The sequence below is a fragment of the Pelodiscus sinensis genome, chromosome 16 (assembly GCF_049634645.1).
Source record: "Pelodiscus sinensis isolate JC-2024 chromosome 16, ASM4963464v1, whole genome shotgun sequence".
Taxonomy (NCBI): domain Eukaryota; kingdom Metazoa; phylum Chordata; order Testudines; family Trionychidae; genus Pelodiscus; species Pelodiscus sinensis.
Genome location: NC_134726.1, coordinates 39961269 through 39975824, shown reverse-complemented (window position 1 = coordinate 39975824; position 14556 = coordinate 39961269). Strand labels below are relative to the sequence as shown.

The 14556-nt window shown below is 48.2% G+C and overlaps 1 protein-coding gene across 1 annotated transcript in view; it reads right to left on the bottom strand.

Moving 5' to 3' along the window:
• COG7 (component of oligomeric golgi complex 7) overlaps nt 1-14369 on the bottom strand; it is a 32103-nt gene extending 17734 nt beyond the window's left edge. The window contains exons 1-8 of the mRNA XM_075899944.1: nt 14010-14369; nt 12417-12565; nt 8022-8138; nt 7684-7852; nt 5053-5135; nt 4191-4313; nt 2114-2312; nt 140-267 (exon numbers count right to left, since the gene is read on the bottom strand). Coding sequence (XP_075756059.1) covers nt 140-267; nt 2114-2312; nt 4191-4313; nt 5053-5135; nt 7684-7852; nt 8022-8138; nt 12417-12565; nt 14010-14178 — 1137 coding nt within the window. The 5' untranslated portion in view covers nt 14179-14369. The remainder of the gene's footprint in view (nt 1-139; nt 268-2113; nt 2313-4190; nt 4314-5052; nt 5136-7683; nt 7853-8021; nt 8139-12416; nt 12566-14009) is intronic.
• Nucleotides 14370-14556: the final 187 nt, after the last annotated feature.

Genomic DNA, 14556 nt, shown 5'->3' with positions numbered 1-14556 from the left:
GGAAATTGCAGATGGAAGATGCTAGGCAAATCCAGGCTCCAACCACTCTGACAAAGATGCTTTAAACTACTTATAAACATCAGCCTTCAATTATCTGCTGATTACTACTGACTTGCTGGAGCAGAAGACCATACATTACCAGAGGCACTGCGCTGATCTGGATGAGGAGATTTTCTTCTTCCAGGTCTCCGTACCGGAGCTGGTAGGGCTTATAAGGACCATGCACGACTTCTACCAGTTCCATCACTTTCACCAGGTTATGCTCTTCTGCAAGGACATATAAAGGAGTTTATGAAGAAATAAATGAACTGCTAGAAGGTGGCCTTAAAGCAGCATGATTGGCTTGTTCAATGAGTTGTGCTCATTGAGAGGCACTGCCATGGGCACAAACACCTTGAAACTTGGCTTAGCAGCTTTAAACTGAGTTGCTAACTTTTTAAACAAATGGGGCTATCACCACTATCGGCTCCTTAATACCCAGGTGTTCTGTTTCAACAAGTAGAGCAGGAAACGGTTACGCCATATTCCTGGCTGCTCAAGAGCAACCTGGAGCCATGAGACTTCCAGCCAGCTATCACCCATCCCAACCTGCAGAGAGACAAGGGAATCTGCCTGAAATCAAGTGACGTGTGCCTGCCTAAAGAGGGCATAGTCTCATTTTGTGTCCTATCAAAGATTCTACAAGGGAAGAACAGTCTGCAACCAGACCTAAAACGAATGATCCCAACCCATTTCACGTAGACTACTACACAGCCTCGCCCACTCCTGATCGGGTCTGAAAGTGAACCAGGTGACCCAACGCACCACTGCCATTCAGCTCCCCATTCCTGGCATGCTTCTGCTTTTGGGTGCTGCTTTTAGACCATGCCACCTTGTTGCAGGGTAACATGCAAATTACAAATCCAACTTTTACTCTCAACAGTTCAGTAACTGGTTTCCTATTCCCTCATCTTACAGGCTTTGGCCTCCTCTCTACAAGTTCCTTCCGTACAGTGTCTATGGTACTTATTATTCACCCCGATTAAGACCAGTATGTGGCAAGTGCCCGTTAAGAGTGCACAGTGACTTTCAAGGAAAAGCAGAACACAAGCTCAGAAAAACAGACACTTCCTGGAATGGCACAGCTATTAAATGTGATCTACTAAAACTGGGTTTAAATAACTGAGGAGCACGATGCAAAGCAAACACAGGCAGGAAATGCAGCATTAAAAGATAACCCATCAACCTTAACACGTGAATTTCCTGAACACTCTCTGAAGGGATGCTGTGCCAAATTAAGATAAACCCATAAACATTCACAAATTAAAATTATGCTGAGCCTATATAATCATATGGTCTCATTATGTGAACTCACCTTCCTTCCTCCCTTACCTCCAATGGTTTGCATAAATCATTCATGGGTTTCTGTCTAAAATTAGATTGTGAGTGCTTTGGGGCTGGGAGAGAGTCTTTACTTTGTTCTGACCAGCACACTTTTAGGCACTAAACATAAACAAGATGTCAGAAATCACAAAATTTGGCTTAGCAATTTAATTTGGCCAAACGTGGTTTCTATAACATCTAAGACCAAAAGAAAGGTTTCCACAATATTTTTAAATTGCAGTGAAAATCATTCTGGCACACTTTCCCTTGCAGCGTTTGAGAAAGCAAATGATCAGGAGAACTTGTTTAAAGTAGCAAGGTCTAAACCAAGAACTCCTGAGCTGTTACTGCCATATGACATCAGGCAAGTCAAGTATCTTCTGACTCCATTTCTCCATTTATAAGACAGGAATAAAACTGATTCATCTTACAGGGATGTTGTGATTCACCCACAAAAGTGTTTGTAAAAGGGAAGTGCTAAGCATTATTTACACAAGGTAGCAAGGTATCAAAATAGCTCTGCTTCAGTAAACACTGCAAGGATTGTGTCAATATATATATATATATATAACTTGCCCCAAATATGAGTGCAAACATTATGTAAACCGTAAACATTGTGGATTAAATCCAAGTCCTACATTGTGGAAGCACCTTCCACACAAAAAAAATAAACCCCAGAGCCTGAGGGCTGTTCAGAAGGTTACATAAAAACACCATGAAGTCTGAGACTATTTGAAATAAGAGCCCCTACTTAAGTTAGACAGCATTGCTACTTCCAAGCTTCTTGCAAAGTGGGCTGTGGTGTCATACAGCTCCAGCAGCTTATGTAGCTTGGATTCCTGGCTGGCTCTCTCCATTGCAGTGCTGAGGCAAACTGGAATCGATGGCACCAAGGCTCCTAGTGCTTGGATCAGCAGCACAGTCACAATTTCATGGGGGTTCTTAAATACCTGCATGAACAAGAAAGCTGTTAGCATGAGCATGTGTGTCAACTGAGCCCCTGAACGGAAGCCCTCCCCATGCCAGCATGTTCCAAGAGCACCAGCCTGAGACCAGCTTAACAACCTGTCAACAGTAGGGATAAAAATCCCATTTAATTGGTTAACCAGATAACTAATTAAGGGGAGAGGAAGTGGGGGCCCCTGCTGCTGAGCTGGAGAGCTCCTCCCCCACTGCAGCAGGGGCTGCGCCAGGCTCCCTATAGGGCGGAGCAGCCCCGTGCCTATGACAGGCAGGGAGCTGTTTCAGCCCCCACTGGCTAACAGGTTAAATATTCATCTCTCTACTCAAAAGAAGCCACATAGAAGCCCCCAGAAACAATGCACAAGGCAGAAGACACTAACCTGCCCCAAGGATGACATTTAAATGAAGAGGCAATTGTGTGGCATATCAAGAACTGTGCACTCGGTTAACTGACAGACCACTGGCTCCTCCCTGGGCATGTGCAATCCCAACTAACACTAATGGGGAACGGTTTGAAAAGCCAAATGTTACCAGACAAGGGGAGAGGAGATTTCAGGAACCTTGCGGACTCAGCCTGACTAAATGACAAGCAAGCAGAGTTAATCGTTGTCACTTAAAGAGCCCAGACAAGAAGAGTGCTTTAAGGCCACAGAGGGTCTATCAGGTTGAGCAGAGGCTGGAATCAATGGAGGACAAACAATGGGCAACTGTTCAGTAACACACTCTGTCTTCAAACAGAATGTGAAAGACAAAAGGAAATGGAATCAAGAATCCCATGAGAAGCAGCTAGGTGACCAGTGTGAATGGGCACAAGAGAGAGCTGGGAAACACGGCATTCTAGCCCTGGAACCAGCTCGGAAATGATACCCTTAGATCAGGGCAAGGCCAGCTTCAAGTCACATGCATTCCCCTCATCTTTGTTTGCTGCGGCCTTTAACATCATCATTGGTCAGCCATTCTCTCTAGGTACTTACAGAGCCACCAGCAGTGCCATGTCAGGACCTATAACCCAGTATCCAACTCACAGCAGTAAGACCATGGACAGCAAGTAGAACAAGAAAGGAAAAAATGGTTTTCCTAGCAGAGGCAGTGCAGGAAGACTGGGGAGAAAAGCACTGGGTGACATGAGCTTTGGCCCACAAGGCAAGGCCCTTCACAGCTAGAACACATGCTAGTGAATAGTTAGCTAACATCTGAACTGGCATTCAAAACTAGTTGTTATGCAGGAAAAATACCAAAGACATGATTTCAAAGTAAGGTTGGGGATCCTTGCAGGAAAGGCCACAGCCCTTGTTCCAGGCTTCATACCCGAAAGATAATGACCTTCGCTACCCTTCATGGGAGAAACCTCTGACAGGCTCAAATGTCCAACGCAATTTGTCAGACTAAATGAAGAGAGGCTAATTCCTTAGGAGCCAGGTGTAAGTATGATAAGCTCTGCCTTTACAAATTCAAGCTGCACTATCCTGAAGGGTTCCAGCAGAATTCACACATAAACCACCACAAATTAGTCAAGCAATCCCTCCAGGGCCTCCTCTAGGTCAGGCGATAATGAAATTCAGGTATTTCAAATGTTTTGCCACAGAGCAAAATGAAACACTGACAAATTAGATTTCATGTACGATACAGATGAAAGAGATAGAGCAGCTTTAACAGAAGCAATACAGTGATATTGCCACTGGTCTTGAGTCAAACATTTAATCTTCCTGTGACAGCAGATAAGCTGGATCCTGAAAACAAGCTCCAAGTCTTTAGTGAAGAGGCACAAAATGAGATTGTGAACTGGTCAATTATTCTAAGCCTTATGGGAATTGGAAAACTGTGTTCCCATGCACTGCGCTGATGTTAGCGGAGAGTGACTATACCTGCGTGACCCACTGGAGTTGTGAGTGCCATGTTCCAAGCAGAGTATCATACAGTTCAGTCAGCTGCCGATTTAAACTTAAGTCACTTTGGCACAGATCCTGCCAGGCTGCCACGAGCTGCACCTGCAGGGGTAATAAAAGTCACTCATGCTACAGAATCAGGCTTTGACAACTCAGACCTGCCTTTTCCACAAAGGCAGTACCCCTCAGATTTGACCATGCCAGCCTGCTATCATTCAGCACCCAAGAGGACTCAGACATTAAAACGGGAAGCCCTTCTTGGCTTATCCGAAGATTTAATTAACCTTGGTATTTCACTCATAAATGAGACTGAAACTAATACCACCCCATAACAGTTGAAATATTTGGCAGGCCCCAGCCCTGAAGCTAATCCTCACAAGGCCCACTGATAATAGGGATTTGATGGATCAGGTTAAGGTCAATGAATCATCCAGAATACCAATCCCATCTGAAGAGAGTTCCCATAATTCAGCAGAAGTGAGTTACAAAAAAGTTTATACTGACTAAAAATCATAAAAGAAGAAAAAAGCAACCACCAAACACCTTCTTGGGGCAGAGGGAAACCTTTTTGAATACACAAGTTCACTTTTCATCTGGCCCACTAACTGAAGACACAGGAAGACTCCTTTGGAGAGTTATTCCCAAAAACCCTGTGTGGGGAGTAATCATCGCCAGGAAAAGATTCAGGTGGATTAAACATGGAAGAGAACAGGCACCATCCTCAAATTCAAACTGGACAAGTGAGATGACTAGAATGGTAGCTCCCCCTATAGGCAAACCCAAGGAACAATTCCACATTTCACTCCCCCAAATTAAAATGTGAGCATGACAAACTAGATACCTTGTGACATTTGTAATAATAAGCCAGGAGTTGGGGCATCCGATCAATTTCAGTGAAGACTTTCACAAACACTTTTGCCTGATCTAAATACAATGAAAATGAACATTAGTTAATAGGTCACCCTCCTAAACTGTGATAGAGGTACTGCCTTGAGCAAAAGAAGTCCTTTGGATTAAGCAGAAAAATCCATCCTCTTCACTTTGGAGACGAGTCTGGATACAGTGTGTGTGATGTAGCACCAGAGTATGTGAAGAAAGTGACAAGACCTCCCCGTGTATCCTTCCTTTCCTGTAACAAGATAGCTGCCTCTGAATCCACGGACACAGAAATTCCAGAAGGGGCAAAGTGATGGAAGGCTTTTTAACTTCCCTTGGGAAAACATTTCTAACTCCAGACCCTCTGTTAAGAGTAGTGAATCCTCTCAAGACGAGGCACTTTTCAGACAGAGCTAGTATCCCCCAGAACAGAGCATGTGTCAGTTTAGAAAAGAGGAGACTGTGGGGGGATATGATTCTATAAAATCATGAGTGGGCGGATAAAGAAGAGGGCGGATAAAGAAAAGTTATTTATTAGTTCCCATAATAGAAGAACTAGAGGACACCAAATGAAATTAATGGGTAGCAGGTTTAAAACTAATAAAAGAAAGTTCTTCACACAGCGTGTTGTCAACCTGTGGAACTCCTTGCCAGAGGAGGCTGAGAAGGCTAGGACTATAATAGAGTTTAAAGAGAAGCTAGATAATTTCATGGAGGTTAGGTCCATAAAAGGCTATTAGCCAGGGGATAAAATGGTGTCCCTGGCCTCTGTTTGTCAGAGGATGGAGAGGGATGGCAGGAGACAAATTGCTTGATCATTGTCTTTGGTCCACCCTCTCTGGGGCACCTGGTGCTGGCCACTGTTGGCAGACAGGCTACTGGGCTAGATGGACCTTTGGTCTGACCCAGTACGGCTGTTCTTATGTTCTTAGGTCAGTAAACCCAAACTGCACTCCTCAGTTTTGAGTTCCACATCCCCAGATGCCAGGACCCCACTTAGCTGTCTCTTCACCTTGACTAAATAATCCAGCTATCACTTACTCAAAGCCTGAAAGTCTCCCTCCTCCCTTTGCATTACTGGAGCAGTGATGAAGGTTTTGTCCGCAAACCCACTTGGGTTCAGAAATGTTAGTAATGACATATTTAGGAACATGTTTCTGCTGGCTTCCTTAAATCTGCCACACAAGTAACTAGGGTTGCCCTAGAGCAGTACAAGGGAGAGCACAGCATCCCCCTGTTGCCCTGTATTCCTATCTCCAGGGTCAGATCTAAGCAAAAACTCAGACTAACATGTGAAATACTATCAACAGAAAGGAAAAGTATGTTTGCCGGGTGCTCCACAGGAAACATTAAAAGGGTAATAGACACAGGGCTGTATTTTTCTCAAAGTGAGTTACTCAGGATGTTTTGGCTAAGCCAAGCAATGGATCCATGTCCAGTACCAAAGCGCCACCTTCTGTCAGTTTCCTATCACAGCAACATGGTGTACTTGCAAAAAACCTCTATGGGACCCATTAACATCACACTGTTTCCATGAGCTGCTCTCCTTGGAGGCTTCATTCTAAGTAGGAGAAAACCTTCTCAAACATCACTATGTGCACTTGCACCTGCCTGCGAAAGGGCCATACAGATCAAGAGCGGCAACAAGATAGATAGATATACTGAGACAAGTGGGGCACAGAAGCTAAGGAAACAGAATTAATGTTATGGACTAGAACAATGGTGCGCAACCTTTTTTCATTCGCAACCCTGCCACTGAATTTGTTAGAGAGAAAAACAGAAGCGGTCCCTTTAATTGTTGGGCCGTGGTCACTCTCCTGCCACTCCCTCCGCCCCCGCCATGTGTATGTCGGAAGCCGAGCTGAGAAGCCAGAAAAGCGGCTGGTTGGATCCAAGCATTGCCACCTGCCGAGGAAGGCAGCCCCGGGTTGCGCACCACTGGACTAGAAAACCAGAGAGAAAGAGCAAAGGGAAATGGGAAGAGAAAAGCAAAGACGTGAGTAAAGGAGGAAGAATGTGAAAAAAGATCAGCATTTTCATGAAGGACTCAAGCACGTAAGCTGTTCATATTAACCTCTTCTTTCCTCCCTCTGCTTGTCTCCCTCACTGCATCGCCTTGTAAATGAGAAAGAAGTGCTCTGAAGCATGGACTGTCTCAGTCTGTGTTTATGCAGAACACTAGCATGATCCTTATAGAGGAGAGGCCTCTAGGTGCTACTGAAATACAAACAACCACCAGCATTTCCCAGGCAAATAACGGACAGTGTAAAAGATAGAGAAAGGGAGAAAAGCCAGGCCCAAAACCAAAGCGGCTGATTTTCCGGAATAAGTGGCCAGTGTAGACACAGCCAAACAGAACAGAACCAGAAAGCAAACAGGACTTAGGAAAGATGGGGGAAGATGCGGAAAATAGTGCTTGGAAAATAGTGCTCCTGCTCCTCAACGTGTCCCTAACTGCCAGTCCATTGCAAACAGCTCCAGCATGCTTCCAGCCCCCCAGCTAGTCAGAGCACCACAACTCTCTCTGCTGATGAAGGCAGCACCTACATGTAATTACATCTACAGATGAAGACAAGGGAAACAGAGCTGCACTGACCTACAGACTGAGCATTGAAAGTGGCCACAATCTGAGGGCTGGCCATGGCCTCTAGCCGGTTCTTCAGAGCCTCTAGGTGCACGCACTTCTCAGAGTAGTCTGGAGTGTCCACAAGCATCGCCAGGCTGTTCTGCATGCCAGTTAACTTGGCAGAGATCACAGACACATCCTGTCACCAAAGGAAGTTAGGAGGTTGTTAACACAATATCCACAATGCCAACACCTAAGCTCCATAGTGACATCTGGAAAGCAGAGACAGATCTTCCTTTTAAAGGTGACCCAAAACGATTTTTTAAAATGTGGTTATTATAGACTGTTATTTTCAAGCAGGCACCTACTTGTGTTTTAAATGTTTCCTCAATATCTGCACTCAGGGTGCTCCACTTGTCTGCTTCCTGGAGGGACTCTGCAGCCAGCTGCATTCTGGATTTCACTTGGTCAAGCTCCACCAGGACCTGAAACATAGATGGAACTGTTCAGGACTTTCACAAAAAATACATGTGACTAAATCTTGGAGGACAGAAGTGGTGTCTGAGGAGGCCACTGTTGGAGGGGGGCGTGCCCATGGCCACCGACACCAGCTGCCAGGGACCAAAGGACCACGGCTGCTCCATCGGGCTGCTTGGAACCAGAGGACCACGGTTGCTTTGGTTGGCTGCCTGCAGACTGCAGCCTGGAGCCACTGCTCCAGCAGTGCCTAGTGTAACTGTCCCTGGGGCCTGCAGTCAGCAGCCTGGGCAGCGAAGTTCCCTGCACGCTGCTTGACCATGCAGGTGCTGTGTCCCCACCTTGCCAGGCCCTTCATCTGTTGTGGCCAAGACAGGCACCCGTCTCCTAGTCTCCACCTAGCCCAGACCTCAACCTGCCATGGCCGGGGGATAGGTGCCCCTCCAGTGAGCCCAACCTGGTCTCCCCACCATAGACACAGGGCAGGTTACACCCCAAGCCCTTCATTCCACTGCCCACTCCAGGGCCCGCACCCGCTCCCCACCCACATCCCAACTCTCTACCCCAGCCCTGAGCCCCTCATCGCTGACCCCATCACAGAGCCTGAACCTCTAGCTTCTGCCCTAGCATGGAGCCCTCACACACTCTGAACCCCTCAGCCCCACTCCCACCAAATGGATTCTGTTTGTGTGACATATCACCTCTACATTGGTGCACATAACAAAATTCATTCAGCAGGTGTATGGGGAAAACCGGCCCCAGGGTCAGCCCCACTGGTAGCTTCAGAAGTCACAGAGGTTGCAGAAAACCATGGAATCCGTGTCTTCCACAATCTCCGTGCCAGGCACAGAACCCTGACAATGAGGAATGCTGTTTTTATTCAGTCTACCCTCAGCACTAAACAATAATAGGGATATGTGATCCAAGGGGAAGGGGGTGGGCTGACGGCCACCAAAGCTGCAGAAACAACAGTTCCCAAAGATCTACAGCTCTGTGAACGAACCATCAGCCCCTCTGCTTCAGCAGACCACTCCTGAGTCGTCACAAGAGAACAAGCACATACACTGGGTTTGGAGTTTAGACTCAATATAATCAGCGTCCATTCTGTCTGGAGAATGCAAAATGACTCTATGGCTGTGTCTAGACTGGCAAGTTTTTCTGCAAAAGCATGTGCTTTTGCGGAAAAACTTGCCAGCTGTCTACACTGGCCGCTTGAATTTCCACAACAACACTGACTTCCTACTGTAAGAAATCAGTGCTTCTTGCGGAAATACTATGCTGCTCCCGTTCAGGCAAAAGTCCTTTTGCGCAAAGCTTTTGTGCAAAAGGGCCAGTGTAGACAGCTCAGATTTGTTTTGTGCAAAAAAAGCCCCGATCGCGAAAATGGCGATCGGGGCTTTTTTGCGCAAAAGCGTGTCTAGATTGGCACAGACGCTTTTCCACCAAAAGTGCTTTTGTGGAAAAGCATCCATGCCAATCTAGACGCTCTTTTCCACAAATGCTTTTAACGGAAAACTTCTCCATTAAAAGCATTTACGGAAAATCATGCCAGTCTCGACGTAGCCTATGAGTATTAACACAGCACTGTGATGGCTAGGAGGAGTGCTGGCCAGCACCCGGTGACTGAAGGGTTAAACTTAGGTAGTCAGCAAGTGTATAGGCAGGGGGCCAGAAGAACCAGTGGGATAAAGTACTGAACTTGGAATTGCATATAGATACCTTGCCAGCTTTTTTTGTATGGAAACTCTAAGTTAAGGGCTGGAGGGAACAGATGCAGTGATTAGAATTACCATGCCTATAAAAAATATTGGCTGTGGAAGTGAACTGGGCCTTGAAGTCTGGATCAGCACAGAGTGTGAGTAGAAACGTGTATGTAGTTGCGATCAGGTTATTTTTCCTTATTTTGCTGTTTAGTAAAACCCATTTAGGGTTGCCAGGTGTCCAGTTTTGAACCAGACAGTCTGGTATTTGAGGGTTCTGTCAAATTGAGAAAATACCAGATCTATAACATGTCCGGTATTTTCTAATTAGGTACGTTTATCATCATTAGGAGTATCAGTATGTAGTTGCATACTGCCTGCCTGGTAGATTCGTTCCCACTGCGTGAGCGTGTCTACCAGACAGGCAGCACGCAACTATGGGAGGGCGGCGCGGGGCTGGGGCGGGAGGGAATCCGGACTCGCTCATGCTTCGCTGGGAACGTGCACAAGACGGGTAGTGCCCCGGGATCCATGTGCACCTGGGTCAGTCCTGCTCCCCGCCGGATGATTCTCTTCCCCGGTCTTCCTCCCCGGCCAGCCCTGTTCCCCCCGACCCCCTCCAACCAGCCCTGCTTCCCGTTGGCCGGCCAGCCCCACTCCCCTGACCAGCCCCACTGCTCCCGCCCCTCCCCGACAGCCCGGCTTCCCACCGGCCGGTTTTACCACCACCACCACCACCTCCTCCACCCAGCCAGCCCTGCTCCCCTCCCAGCTGGTCCTACACTCCCCTCCCCCCTCCCACCACCGCTACCTGCCCCCCGGCCCTCCTCTTCATTTGAGATCAAGTGTGTCCGGTATTTTTTTTAAAGCCACCTGGTAATCCTACCCCCATTCACTATTTAAGCTGTGCCCAGAGATGATATTTTTTCCTGTTTTAATCTGCTCTTTTCTTAGTTGCTCTGTAACACCTAGCAACTGAGTATGATTTATCAAGTATATATTCTTGATTTTGAGACTAAAATCACCTTTTTAAGGTGAAGATTTGATTCGTGTGTCCTGGAAGGAAACAGGAAGTCTGGGTCTATCTGCATGCCTAAGAGTGAGAGATCAGCTACCAGAGACTGCAGTTTTTCACTTTTTTCCAAGCTCTCTTGTGGTAAAAGAGCTTGAGGATACCCCTCTGGAAGGAGTCCAAGTGCTTCCTTCCTGGGATCAAGAAGAAAGGGGTCTTTTGTTTCACTTGGTGGGGGCAATTACCTCCCAAGGCTAGGGAATCTGTGGCCTTGGGGAATTGTAAGCAGAAGTCTATAGAGGCAAGGCATTTTTTAAGGTCTCTTGCAGCCCCCACCTTCTGCACTCGGAGCGCCAGAGTGGGGAACAGCCCTGACAAACACCAACACCAAAAAGCTCATAAAATCAAAGCTTCTGTATCTTGCTGCTGCGAAAGATGCTACAAGCTTATGATAAGCCTGATCAGAGCTAACTGTAGTCTAGGTTGCTAACATGTGTGTCTTGGTAGTGAGGAGGGATACTGCACTAGCCTCTCACTTCTGAGTACAGCCGATCTCCAACTTACAGCCACCTCGACTTACGACCATCCGCACTTATGACCAAAGCGGTCGTAAATGCAGGCTCCAAGTTATGAATGCGATCCACACTTACGAACAGCGCAGTCGCAATGTAACTCAATGGGTTCCGAGTTACAACCATTCTGAGTTACGGCCAAGTGTTTGGTCCATAACGCGTTCGTAACTCAGGGACCAGCTGTACACAGCATATGGCTGAGTTAACAAGGAAAATGCTTTTAGGGATGTCAGCCTACTCTATCTGTTCACATCACAAAACCACCAGACAGCATCATTTTCAGCATAAGAGAGGCCTTGGACTTGACTATCCGGAATGATGCAGCACAGGACCAAGATACAATCAGCTATCTGTAGGGAAGTTTATATTGTGTCTGCCCATGCTACATCCTGCTTTAGACAGTTCTATTAGTTCTTCAAGTTAATAAGCACTATCACTCATTAACAATAAGAAAAAAGTCAGTATTTCCAGAACTTTTCACTTCTTTGCAAAAGTACTACAAATCTAAAGCAGCTAATAGGGTATCAAACTGCTGAGCCCGAAGACAATCCAACTGAAGTTCAGAGAAGCTACCAGATTGTAGGAGCCTTCAGTGCTTGGAAAAAGCATAACGGTTCCGTGCATCTAGGATCTCATAGCTAGAGCCTTGGGCAGATACAAAGTTTGTACCCACATCAATATCTGCAAAAACGAGATGTGGATATCTATACTGACAGCTGCAGATACTGATGCCTATGGATATAAAGCAGATATCTGCAGATTTGCAGGACTCTACTCATAGCCTCAGAACTTGCTCCAGTGCAACAGGATGACAATAGCAATTTAAAAAGGAAAATATCAGAGCAGGAAATCAGTTTCCCTTCCCTGTCGGCATCTACTAAAGTTCAGGCTGCTGCACAAAACAGAGTGCGTGAACCAAAACGGAGTCTTCAAGTTCACTCAACAGTAACTTTTGCAGCTACTGGAAATCTGAAGCAACTTGTCCCCTCACTAAATAGTTACCTTCATTGACTGAGCTGTGTCCTCTTCAAATTTTTTAATATCCTCCTTGACAAGAATCATTTGTTCCTTTAGGAAAGTGGCCTCCTGTTTCAAGGCTTCCACATCCCGCAGTACTCTGGGCATGTTCTGGAGCGCCTGGTGACTTGTTTCTGCAGAAACAAAGAGCACTAGAACGACAAGGGATCCCAGAGAAGAACAAACTTCCCAAGGAGTGCGGTGTCCAATAAGTCTTTATTACAGCATTCAAGATAAGGAAGAACTTCAGATTATGAATACCTTGGAATTGGAGACTATTTGTAACGCAGAACAAATGTGAATTTTTGAAAGAACCATAACAACTGAACATTGACTTAAACAGCTTTGAAGCTTTATTATGTAGAATAAATGTTGCTTTCCCTTTTTTTTTTTAGTAGTTTACATTTAACACAATACTGTACTTGCTTTTGTTTCTTGGTTGTTGGTTTTGTTTTGTTTGGTCTCTGCTGCTGCTGCCTAATTGAATACTTCTGGTTCCAAATGAGGTGTAGTCAATTCATAACTCTGATGTTCTACTGCAGGGCTACTCAACTTTGGAAGCCCCGAGGGCCACAATGATACTCACAACACATGCGAAGGGCCGCAACTTAAGTGAAAATATATATGCAAATATATACAAATAGCTTTGTTAACATAATGCCCAGTACTTCCTCCCTGGGGACTAGAAACCTTGACACCCTGTACCCGTCTGTTCCAGCCAGCCAATCTGCTTGTGTCTTTCAGTGCTCACCCTGCCTGGGAGATGCCTCGTTGTTGTGGAGCGTGTTCCCAGTGGAGGCCGTGTTCACAGAATCTCACCCATGGGCCATAAGTAGAGCCCCACATAAACCCAAAATGCACTGTGGGCCACAAACAAATGGGCTGCGGGCCATGTGTTGAGTAGCCCTGTTCTACTGTATAGCTAATTAGAATTTCAAAATCTGGTACACCAGATATTTGCTGCATATTGGAGAGGATCTCCTGAGATTCTGGTAAGTGCGTAGACAAAGCATGTAAAGCAATGCAGGGGGAGGCTGGTAGGAGGACAGAGAAGGGAAGAGCCATTGAGCTGGAGTACCGAGAGATGCTGCAGGTCAGGAGCGAGATGACCAGGAAATGGCTCTTGTCCTGCGTGAGTTTTCAAAGCGCCTACCCGTATCCTATTGCAGACCAGCACGAAGAGTCAAAGCCCCCCAAAGAACAATCATATTATTAAGCGCCCCTCTCCCCCGCAAAGGCGGGTCGATCCACGCATCGCACTCCCACACCGGGCGTGGTGCGGGGACCCTGCCTGGTCACGCGGCTTCCGGGGGAGAAAGCAAACACAGCGCGTGCTGGTCCCAAAAGCATCCAGCGCCCGGCCTGGACCCCCGCGCAAAGGCCCCCCCTGCCCTGCCAAGCCCCGCCCCCGCCCCCCATCGGCCCCGCCCCCTGCCCCTCGGCGCCGCCCCCTCGCCAAGACCCGCCCCTCGGCCCCGCCCCCCGCCACGCCCCGCCCCCCGAACCCACAGCCCGCCCCCTGCCACGCCCAGCCCCCCGAGCCCCGCCCCCGGCCCCCCCGGCCCCGCCCCCGCGCACCTTCCACGGCGCCGTTGACCTCCTGGATGAAGAGCTGCAGCTTCATGACCAGGGTGGCCGCGTGCGCGTCCGCGCGGCCGGGCCCGTCCTGCTGCTGCGCGGCCCGGAAGGCGCCGTTCACCCAGCGCTTCACCTCGAAGTCCTCGGCCAGGAACTTGGAGAAATCCATCCCGGCGCGCGCAGAGACGCCCCCGCCCCACGCGAGGCCCGGGGGGGAGGGGCGGCGGGCGAGGCCCTCACTCGCTGTCCCCGCCGGCGGCGGCCATGTCGGACGCGTCGCGAACCGCACGAGCCGCAAAGGTTGCCGGGAAACGCCACGCGCCGGCCACCGTAGCGGCGCCCCCAGATCTGGCCCCTCCCATCTAGGCCGCGCGGGGGGGCGGGGCGGCCCGGGGCACGTGCCACGGGGACTGGCGCGAGCTCGCGCCGCAGACAGTCCACGTGACTCCTCCGAGTCCGGGAGGGCGGGGCCGGGCCAGGCGCCGTCGCGTGGCTGCTGCTGCTGGGGGGCCTCTTACGTCATCCGCCCCTTCCGCAGCGCACGGGC